A 12,022-nucleotide genomic window follows, 5' to 3' on the forward strand; every position below is an offset into this window, starting at 1 on the left:
GAATTCGACTTTGTTGAGAATCGAATCTAAGATTTCTCACTTATGAGTAAAGAAGAATACCAATAGACTATGATACTAAGTGACTGTAACTAATAATACATAGATATATGATTATTGGTTGACGTAACATAGACGAATCACATATCACACGGTGTTGTATGGTATTTCTAAGTATTATTGCTTTTTGCAAAAATTCTATATATACTAAAACCTAGTTCAGAAGGTTCATTGTTTCTAATCACAGTGAAATGATGGAAATACCCTCACTCATACCCAATTTACCCAAAGATAATTTTAATATCAGTGATGGGTTTTTAACAGGGGCTTCAGTTAAGTTAGGGTTTTGTTTAATTAAATCTCATTAGTTTGATTCTAAGTCAATAATTTTGAGTTAGGGTTTTGTTCAATTCAATTTTAATAATTTGATTCTAATTAATAAATTATCTTCATAGTCCATTCAATTTGTTTTATTTCTAATTTGGATTTTGAAAGTGAGTAAATTTTGTAATTGCTTGCTGCAATTATTCAACTTATGTCTCTACAATATTTATTTACTTACATATGCTCAGCAATCGTAAGGATTAATCTATATCTTTTTTTGTTCCTTACTGCAGGAACGACATCTTTGCACCAACTATTGAGATGACCATGGCAATAGTCGAGCTAAAAAACAAGGAGCAAGATGATCAAAAGCAACAATCTGTAGCACCTTACTTTGTTAAAAATATTGAACTGATCCTAGGTGAGAATGAGCGTTGATACACAATAATTTAGTTCCTAAGATACTAGTGTTGAATCTACTTTTATTATACGTTCAATTTATAATCTAATCTTATTTTTTCTTCAATTTCTTTAGAAATAAGAATTTTGATTTCGATTTTTTGATTTTTGATTTTTGATTTTTGAGAATTCATATACTTACCTTTGTTTTTACAGATTCCTGAAGCCTATGATAAGCCTTCCTCTTTAGATATAAATATATTTTCATTTAATGCACTTGGATGCTTTAATTTTTTATGAACAATTGTTTTGGCAGAACAATTTATATGTGCAGAGTAATGAAATTTATCATTGGTACCAGTGGCATTCAAACACATCTATCTAATGAATGACTGAAAGGATGGATATATATGCATTTTATTTGTTATTTCATTGCAGTGATAAGCTAAGGTTAAGCGTTAAATTGGGTTCCTTTGCAGCTGGACTAATTATATCAACTACTGATCTCATATGGTCAAGAAATATGTAAGCTATCATTATACTCTAGAGAAATTAAGTACATTGGACAACATCATTCGTCCTCCTTGTTTTATTTATTTGTTTATTTTAATTTATTTCCCCCCTCAATTTTTCTGCCATGCTATTTCATTTGGTTTTTGATTTTCCTATAGGTTTTTATTTGAGGGGAAAGTATTGCATTCGTATGAATTCTACGTCGTTGCTCAGGTTTATAATTTTTTTTTGTTTTTTTCCTTGCTAATGCGTTATTTTCTTTTTGCTGCATATTGATATTGAGTTTCTGTTTGGAAATGCCTCTGTTTTTTTGTTCACTTGCTGAAAATATCTTTGCCAAAATTTTAAGGGCCTTTTCTTTGTTTCTTCTTATCTTCCTCTTTCTTTGTCCAATTATAAAGCAGTTTTACGTTTTTGTTGCTATAAAGAGCTTTCCTTTGCCCAATTATGCCTAACGCAACTCTTTCTAATTTAAATGGACTCTTTTTGTCACACATTGTATCTGATAGAACAGATGAAAAAAAAAGCAAAAAACGGATTATATATGCTCCCTCATTATCATAAGAAAACTTCGTCTTAGCTTTTGGTTATGTGTTCCCCATTTGTTTACTTATATGTTCTACTGTTTTGAGTTAAATTTAACAAATCATCCACACGAAAAGCTCCCTATTTCAAAATACGAACCCATACAGAGAAAATCCATAAGAGAAAATTGCAAATTCCATTTCCAGCTTACTTTATATATTATTCTACATATGTATGAGTACAACATTGTACATCAATGTCTTCTCTTTTTTAACTTTACATGTTACTCATTTGTATGTTGTTGCTCTCAGACTTCATATAATCCTCATTCGCTTTTTAACACTCTAATGTTGCATTGTTTGCACATGATTCCTTTATATATGGTTTCTTTGTGAAATTAATCACAACATATTATTACATATTCGTCATAACGATACCTTCTTCACTATTTTAATTTCTACATACACATTTGTTTTTTGACTGTTTTTCCTACATACACATTAGTATCACTGAGATATATTTGATATAGGACTGAAGTGCAAAAAATGGGTTGGTTTGAATGCACTCATTTTAGTCTTTTTGCATCTGATAGAGCAAATGAAAATAGTGGGAAACAAAAATCTCATTTGCACCTTCAGTATCACAAATGAACTCTATCTTAGTTTTACTTATTATATGTTCCCCTTTTGTTTTCTTATATGTACGAACTGACAACTCCTTATATATATAATTTGTAGGAACTAGCTGAAACCTTAAACCTTAACATAATGAAGATGAAGATGAGCCGGAAACAATGAAGTAGGAAAATCTAGATTCAGTAACATGTTCATAGTCTATCTAAATATTTTGAATAATGAGCAGTTTAATGCAGTTAATCTTTTGATCACGGTAATATGTTGCTAATTTACTTTCTCAAACAACAGACATGTAAATATTGATATATAAAACTTATTTTATGTTAAATAGTATTGTCTTAAACAATGTTCTTAAAATCCGTAGCAAAGCGCGGGTATTCATGCTTGTGGAAACCATAGGTAAGATGGACATTTGAAATCCAAGGTGTAAGATCGCCAAACATTAAGGTGTAATTTCAATAAAAGAAATTGGGGTGTATACAATTGCAAACTTGATTTTATTGAACATCTTTTAATATGATTCTACAAGTCATATTCTATTTTATACAACTCTAAATTACAGACAAAAGGTTTAAACTCGGACACATAGGAGAGAGTGCAACTGTTCTAATCAACATAGTTATGTCCACATTTGTGAATTGTGAGTAGAGATAAACGTTAATCGGTGACTTTGAAGTTTCAAGTACAGTTTTGAACAACCTACATACAAACGCGTGTCAACTAATTGTAGCATTCTTTGGTAACTTATTGTTTTAGGGGTGTGCTATCCACACACCATTTTTTACTTCTCACACACCCTTTGTTAATTTTTGTCCGTTGATCTTCTTCAATTCATCAAATCCGACGGTCGAAAACCCAAAAGGTGTGGGAGAAGTAAAAAATGGTGTGTGGATATCACACCCCTTGTTTTAACATTTTGTTACAAAAGTTGGGGATGTTTAAAAAAAGACACACCAAAAGAAAAAATAAACGGAAACAATTAGGCTTTTTAGTCAAATTGGTTCTTAAAATTGATATAATTTCTCAAATTTAAAATCAATTGAAGTGGTTCATGAGATTATATAACGTCAATCATTTTTGTCATTTCATGAAAAATTCTATTAAATTAAGGGCATTTTTGTCAAATCATTCCCGTTACTTGAAATAGTGGTTTCTTCAATTAACGAAGATTTTTTACAGAATGACTAAAATGACTGACGATTGACAATCTGAGAAACCACTTGTCTCAATTTTAAAATTTAAAGAGTCAAAATGAGGAGTTATGATTATCTCTGAAAATAGATTTTGGCTAAAAATCCAAACAATTATACGAGACACAAAATCAAAGTGGGATCCAAGCAATTATACGAGACAACATCAAAGTGGGATGGCTTTAAAGCATATGATTTGATAAAGTCCACAATATACATACAAATGTGACCATATGGTTGTTGGTACATGGACCCACAAGTTTGATCTTTCCTTGACTCTCTTGCATTCACTGAATTAGTTTCCCAATCTTCCACCTTCTTTACTCCTTAGTCAATTTGACTAGTCAACTGGTTTTTTTTTTTTTTTTTTAACAAATGATTGCATTCACTTGAATTAGTTTCCCAATCTTCTACCTTCCTTACTCTTTGGTCAATTTGACTAGTCAACTGATGTTTTTTTAAACAAACAATATCATCTACCTTAAAGAGAGAGGGGTAAGTTTAGCCTCATAATGAGCTAACAATAATGTGATTCATACTTTCCTTTTGGCGAGAATCGAACCTAAGACCTCTCACTTACAAGTGAAAAGGAATACCACTAGATCGTAGTATTAAGTGGCAGCCAATTGATATTTTATATACCATCATTTGTTATTTGAATGTATTCAAAGAGTGCGACTTCAATGCTATTATTATTGGGAACTTTAACGAAAAGCACCCGGTACTGTTCACTTTAACGAAAAACCACATTTTTACACTAAAAAGTCAATCCTGGTACTATTCACTTTATCCTTTATTTTGTCCTTATCATTAAAACTCAAAGTTTTCGAGCCATTTTCATTAGTTTTCCTATTATTTAATGATACGGGCGTATAATTGCATTTAAATTTTATAATTATTTGAATATTTTAATTTTAATTTCAGTCATTCATTTGCATATCATTTTTTTTTTTACCAAAATCGTGTATCATTTAATGTTACAAAGTAGTTTTAAATAAGTTTTGTATAAAAAATTTTGAAAAGAAATATCAAACTTTGGTGATCCGTGGGATGCTTAGAACAAAAAGAAAATGATTAAACTAGGGTTTCGCGGGAGAGAGATCATAAGATGTGGTTGTTGGCTTTTCAATAAACATCTCACCCTAAATTTGTTGATGAAGGCACGTCTTACAACTCTTTAATTCTTTAAATGGATACTAATATATCGCCCACTACACATTGTGTTTAAGAAATTAAGGTTCAATCGCCACTATATTTCGCCGATCTTCTTTTCTAAAAGCAAAATTTGCACGAAAAATTGTGTAAAACCGGTGTCATGCATGCAAGTTTTATTTTTAGAAAAGAAGATAACAGCAACTTACATAGAACAAATTCATTCTTATGCTGCGTTGCGATTCAATAATGTGTGACATATGAGTCTTTATTGTAAAGGAGATTCAAACCATTTGCAGTGTTGCAGTCAACACTGCATTGTCCATTTTACTTGCAACTCTGATGGTTATTTTCTATACACGAGTACAGACAATGTCCTAATCATGCAGCCATACACTCATACACTTTGAACTATAATTAGTCATGGTTAATAAAATTGGCTAGAGTAATCCAACTCTGTCAACTTCAAACTGTTACTTATCTGTATCTGCATGTTTTTCTCTAACTAGATTTTGTAAACTCAAATGATGTGAATATTGATGATTAAATTATTTCTTAAGTATTAATTAACATGCTTATTTTTTATTGTTGATATATTAGTTAATTTGCAAATTTGGTTTAAAATTTCGGTCTCCTTAGCATTATATTAACGGGTCCATGCAGGCTTCCAGGTAATTTACCAGGGGATGCTGACATGGCAGTTTATGATTCAACACTGGCGGCCTAGTAGACCACATTCTCTGCCTCTCTGTCCTAATCGGGCATTTTATTTCCTAATCCACACATGCATAAATATTTGAAGATTTTGTCTTTAATAATACGAACTATTAAAATCCATATTACTGAGGAATCTGATTTTTTTTTAATTACATTATTTGAGCGTTTGTCTTCCAATTATTTGTTACTTGAGAGTTGAGAGTCCAAAAGAAAATTAATTGCGATATTTATACTGTGGACACCGCCAACCAAAATGGAATTTACGCACATTTGGACTGATTGGGCGGTTTGGTAGGTGGGAGAAAAGAAATTGTCATTCTCTTCTTTTCTTCTTTTTCCTTACATAAAGGATAATACCTACAATCTTATTTTGGAGAAAATTTTCAACATGTGAGAATGACTCGATTCACTAAATATTATCATATACTCAACTATAAATTAATTTTTTTTTAACTAATTGTATAATAACATATGGTATAACAGACCATGCTTTAGGCATACTGAAAAATCTATCATTTGTTTGGGAATGAGCTCTTTCTTTCATACGAATAATATATTATGACCGTAAAACTTTTATAATAGGAGTTATTCAAAATTTTAATACCTATTTGAAGATGACTCATACAAAACTTTATTTCAATAGGAGATCATTTGGTCACTCAAATCTCAAGAACACATTGATAGTTTAGGCACCAAAATATTCATGATCAGCAGTCCATTTTTTGATACGTTTGGATGATTAAATGATCTCTAATTCGAATTATGTTTTGAAATAATGATTTAAAAATGAAGATTAATAAATTGAACGGTTCCGATAGTTAAATTTATTCGGTCAAAATATACATTATTCACAAAGACAGGGTGTGGGTAATCCATTAAGATGGAAAGTAAGCAAACTAATTAGTACAAAAATGTTTATTTATTTTTTCTTCTAATAAGTAGATAAGACAGAATTATTTCCTTATGGAGTATCAAGTTGCATAACATCTACCCTTAAATTCGAAGGAGATGAGACCCTACATTTTAGAGATAATCGTCATCCCCTATTTCCATTAGCAAAAGAAGCACAGAGAAACAATTTGTGAGTTAAACTAGTTAGTTAAGAAAACATTTAACTCATTACATCTAAGTTCGAATCTTTATGATCGTAAACCAAACCAGACAATTAATTAATTTATGGAATCCAATCCGATTTATGAAACCCATGCTTAATTCTAAGAGTAAATTGTAGCAATGGTCCTTCAACTTTAATCAAATTAGAGCAATGATCCCTCAACTAAAAATTCATTACCATTGGTCCCTCAACTTATCAAAATGTGTAGCTATAGTCATTTTCATCAATTTCGTCAAAATTTTGTCAAAATAAGTTATGTTGGAATAACCATTTATATAATTAGGGTCCTTCAACTCATCAAAGTGTGTAATTATGGTCTTTTTCGTCAACCATGTCAAAATTTTTGTCAAAACGAGTTATGTTGGAAGGACCATTGCTACAATTGGGTTAAAGTTAAAGGACAATTTCTCCAGTTGAATTAAAGTTGAGGGACCAATGATAATGAATTTTTAATTGAGGGACCATAGCTGCACTTTTTGATGAATTGAGGAACTAGTGGTAATGAATTTTTAGTTGAAGGACCATTGCTCCAATTGAATTAAAGTTAAGAACCATAAGTACAATTTACTCTAATTCTAACTTCAACATTCCATACTAATATTTTCTTCCCCCATTCTGCTTACTACGCACGTGAATTCCCTATCACCGTGTGAACACATGAACTCGTATTCCAAGCCACCTTTTTCCCTCTCGACTTCCAACTTGCCACTCCATCGAGTCCATTCACCGTAACCAAAAGCTGGCACATCCCCCTTAGCCACCACCTCCAGCGGACCTCATGTCTTTCCGGCAGAGATTACCTCCTCCTCCGACAACCATCCTCCTCCCTCTGCTCTTCCTCTTCCTCTCCCTGTTTTCTTCATCCACATCCGACGAGCTTCAACCTCTCTTAAATCTCAAGCAATCCCTTGAAACCTCAAACCCAAGTCTTTTCACTACTTGGGCACCACCCAATGGGGTCTGCAACTTCACCGGGATCGTCTGCGACTCCGACGGCTTTGTCTCCGAAATCAACCTCTCCCAGCAAAACCTTTCCGGGTTTCTTCCGTTGCACGCAATCTGCTCGCTTCCATCGTTAAAAAAGCTTTCTTTGGGCTCCAATGGATTGCACGGAAGCCTCACGGATGACCTGAAAAACTGCTCGAGCTTGGAGCAGTTGGATTTGGGTAAAAATTCGTTTACCGGAAGAGTTCCAGACTTGTCTTCTTTGACAAAATTAACCCTCCTGAGTCTCAATGGCAGCGGATTTTCCGGGAAATTTCCATGGAAATCGCTGGAAAATCTCACCAGCTTAGCTTTCTTGAGCCTCGGCGACAACCCTTTTGATCAAACTCCATTTCCTGAAGAAGTTGTGAAGCTTGAAAAGCTTTACTGGCTGTACCTCACAAATTGCAGCATCGCCGGAAAAATCCCAGAGGAGATCGGAAACCTCACTCTGCTCGAAAACCTCGAGCTTTCGGACAACCAACTGTTGGGACAAATTCCCCAGAGAATTTCAAATCTCGGGAAGCTATGGCAGCTCGAGCTTTACAACAATTCCCTGACCGGAAAAATCCCGGTTGGATTCGGCAACCTCACAAGCCTTGTCAATTTTGATGCCTCAGCTAACAAGCTTGAAGGTGGCCTCTCTGAGCTGAGGTTTTTGACAAGGCTTGAGTCTCTGCAATTGTTCGAAAACCGGTTAGAAGGCGAGGTTCCGGCGGAGTTTGGGGAGTTGAAGAGCCTTTCCAAGCTCTCACTTTACACGAACAAGCTCACCGGTACACTTCCTCAAAAGCTCGGTTCTTGGGCGGGATTGGATTACATTGACGTGTCGGAGAACTATCTGACTGGTGCTATACCGCCCGGAATGTGCAACAATGGGAAGATGATTGATTTTCTCCTTCTGCAGAACAATTTCACAGGTGGGATTCCTGAGAGCTATGCCAATTGTAAGTCTTTGGTTCGGATTCGTATGAGCAAAAATTCGCTTTGGGGCACTGTTCCTGCTGGATTATGGAGCTTGCCAAATGTTGTTCTCATTGATCTTTCTATGAATCAATTTGAAGGTCCTCTGGCACCAGAGATTGGTAAGGCAAACTCTTTGTCACTATTACTTTTAGCGAATAATCGATTTTCGGGTGAATTGCCTGATGCCCTGTCTGAAGCTACCTCATTGATCGCAATTCAAATGAGTGTGAACCAATTTAGTGGGAAAATCCCAGAAGCAATTGGGAAATTGACAAAATTAAGCAGTCTTGATTTGGACCAAAATATGTTGTCTGGTACAATACCAGAATCATTAGGCTCATGTTTTGGTATTTCTGAAATAAACCTTGCCCACAATTATATTTCTGGTGAAATCCCATCAAGTCTTGGATCATTGCATAATCTGAATTCCTTGAACTTATCGGCAAACCGCCTTTCCAGCGAAATTCCTGCTACTTTTTCGTCACTAAAACTCAGCCTTCTTGATCTGACAAACAACCAGTTGACTGGTCGAATCCCCGAATCACTGTCCATTCAGGCCTTTAATGAAAGCTTTGATGGAAATCCGGGTTTGTGCAGTCAGAACATGGAAAATGTGCGGTCTTGTTCCTCAAGTCCTGGCACTTCTAGCCGGCCCCGAATTTTCCTGTCCAGTTTCATTGCATCAATACTTGTGCTGCTTGTTGTGCTTGGTTTGCTCTTGCTGTTGAAGCTGAGGAAGAGCAAACTTGACCGTCCGCTAAAGAGTGATTCGTGGACTATGAAGCAATACCATGTGCTAAGCTTCACAGAGAAGGAAATCTTAGATTCAGTGAAAGCTGAGAACTTGATTGGCAAGGGGGGGTCAGGGAATGTATACAAAGCTGTGCTAAGTGATGGGAGAGAATTTGCTGTAAAGCACATTTGGACCACTTCAGACTCCGGTGACAGAAAAAGTTACCGAAGCAGCGCTTCCATCTTGAAGAAGACTAAATCCGGGTCATCAGAGTACGGTGCAGAAGTGGCCACACTGAGCTCTCTGAGGCATGTGAATGTGGTGAAGCTCTACTGCAGCATATCAAGTGAGGACAGCAACCTGCTGGTTTACGAGTACTTTCCGAACGGGAGCTTATATGATCAGCTACACACAAGTAAAAAGATGGAGATGGGGTGGGAAGTAAGGTATGAGATTGCGTTGGGGGCTGCAAGGGGTTTGGAGTATCTTCACCATGGAAGCAGTCATAGACCTGTGATACACAGGGATGTGAAGTCTAGTAATATTCTGCTGGATGGAGATTGGAAGCCAAGAATTGCTGATTTTGGACTTGCAAAGATTATGCAGGCTGGTGTAGATTGCACGCATGTCATTGCCGGGACACTTGGGTACATAGCTCCAGGTAATTCTTGTCATACAAACGATGTTTTACCTTAAACTAATCTAATCTGCAGGAAGGGAGATTCGAACTTGGGTGTAGCCACATCTTCACAAATAGTTTATTTCCATGAGTTAGAATGTAACAATGTAATGGGCGATTTTAATTATGACACTGAAATCTGATAAAATATATGTCTGTTTTGGTTGTTCAGAGTATGCATATACCTGCAAGATCAATGAGAAGAGTGACGTTTATAGCTTCGGGGTGGTGTTGATGGAGTTGGTCACCGGGAAGAGGCCAGTTGAGGCTGAGTTCGGAGAGAACACGGATATAGTGAGCTGGGTCTGCAGTAAAATGCGGTGCGTTGATAGTGAGCTTGAATTGGTGGACAGGAGCATTTCTGACGATCTAAAACAAGATGCCATCAATGTTTTGAGCATAGCAGTCCGCTGCACTGCCAAGGTGCCGGTTATAAGACCCTCCATGAGAATGGTGGTTCAAATGCTGGAAGAGGCGGAGCCTTATAAACTCAACTGCATAAGCACTGCCAAAGAAGCTGACAAATAGCCACAAGGTGGAACACAAGTACCACAGTTGATATACAAAAGTTACTTCTAGTTGGGAGGTGAACGTAGCAGTCTTCGGTACTTTGTGTCTGTTTTTCTTAGAGGTGTGGGAAACATCCGGAGCACCGAAATAAAATCCGGAGCGGATCCCATCCCACTAAGTACCAGTCGAAGAAACGCTAACGATGGGGACTATATATATATATATAGCTTAGAATACACAATGAATGGTTAGTTTGTAAACTGCAATAGGCTTTCCCTTGGCTAAGAGAGAAGCTACTATCTGAAAAAGCTTGGAAGGAGCGGTGTAGTATTTAGATCTCTGTTTGCAAGAGACATGGGATGGATCAGGTTTTTTATTATTTTTATCTCCTCTTTGCTGCAGATTCAGAGGGGGTACTTTGTAGCATACAGACTTGCAATAAATACAACCATTTTCTCAGTTTGTTTGTCGCATCTCATATATAGGGTATGTTTGGATTCTCGTCAAGTCGAGCGCTAAAACCGAACCATTTGATTCCAACATACCTTTTTTGAATGGTTTGGTTTGATTCTGTTGCTTTAGAAAATCATCTCATCCAAATCAAATCAAACAAATTGCATCATGTAAGTTTACTTAACGGTTGGCGATTTAAGGACGAAATTGTACCAAACCGACATATGCTCAACCCTAATTATTGGTGCAATGCAATAACATGGCAAAGAAAACATATAATATAGAATCTAAAGCAAAATATTATCAAGTGAAACAACAATGCTAATATAAAATTATGGATTGTTCTTGTTTTAATTTTGGATTCCTCTCCATCCTAATCTAAAGCAAGATTCCATTTTGTTTTTGTTTTAATTCCCTTCCAATTTAGTCCCACATAATCAAACGCAGCCTAGGAATTACAAAGAAAATGATCCGATTGGATTGGGCACTTCCTTCTCATTGGGAAAGGTGTCAACCGCCAATTCCTCTTCTTTCGCATCCCTCCACCTCACTTCCATCACCATCTCCACTCCCTCACCTTCCTCCCTCTCCTTCTCCTCCAACAACCTCACTGGTCTCTCTCTCTCTCTCTCTCTCTCTAAGTCCAAAATTGATAGGAAACTAACGGCGTGTTTGTGATTGCAGGGAAGAGGAATTCCCAGAAAATAGTTTTGCGCGGGCAAAGTTTGGGCTTTGAGAGTGAGCCGAAACTGGCAAGCGATTTGATGGAATCGGAGAAGGAATTTCCCGAGTTGAAACGGAACCTGTACCCGGATATCGAGCCGGACAGTTCTGGGTTTCTGAAGGTTTCGGACATCCACACAATGGGAGCAGTCTGGAAATCCCGACGGCCTTCTTCGTCCTAATAAATGACGTAGTTTTTGCATTTGTTGTTCAAATTTAGAGTTTTTATTAGATACAATTTGATTTGTTGACTATATAGTGTGATTTGTTGAGGAAAAACTAGAGCACACAACTTTAACATAAGTGTTGGAGAGATAACACAAGTAAACAAATTACTTGTATTATACACACAAAATATTACAACATACAAACTTTCAAGAACACTCTTTAGAAGCTATGACACTCATT

General features: G+C 35.9%; 1 protein-coding gene and 1 long non-coding RNA gene across 2 annotated transcripts; both read left to right on the forward strand.

Annotated features, from left to right (window-relative positions):
• Positions 1 to 7,172: 7,172 nt before the first annotated feature.
• LOC103436247 (receptor-like protein kinase 7) lies at positions 7,173 to 10,897 on the forward strand. The gene is made up of 2 exons (XM_008374669.4): positions 7,173 to 9,910; positions 10,101 to 10,897. The coding sequence occupies exons 1-2, from the start codon at positions 7,345 to 7,347 to the stop codon at positions 10,454 to 10,456; spliced, it is 2,922 nt and encodes a 973-aa protein (XP_008372891.3). The 5' UTR covers positions 7,173 to 7,344; the 3' UTR covers positions 10,457 to 10,897.
• Positions 10,898 to 11,358: 461 nt separating this feature from the next.
• LOC139196449 (uncharacterized) lies at positions 11,359 to 11,917 on the forward strand. Its single transcript, XR_011581366.1, has 2 exons — positions 11,359 to 11,504; positions 11,576 to 11,917. It is a non-coding gene; the product is annotated as an uncharacterized lncRNA (long non-coding RNA).
• Positions 11,918 to 12,022: the final 105 nt, after the last annotated feature.

The sequence above is a fragment of the Malus domestica genome, chromosome 05 (assembly GCF_042453785.1).
Source record: "Malus domestica chromosome 05, GDT2T_hap1".
Lineage (NCBI taxonomy): Eukaryota > Viridiplantae > Streptophyta > Magnoliopsida > Rosales > Rosaceae > Malus > Malus domestica.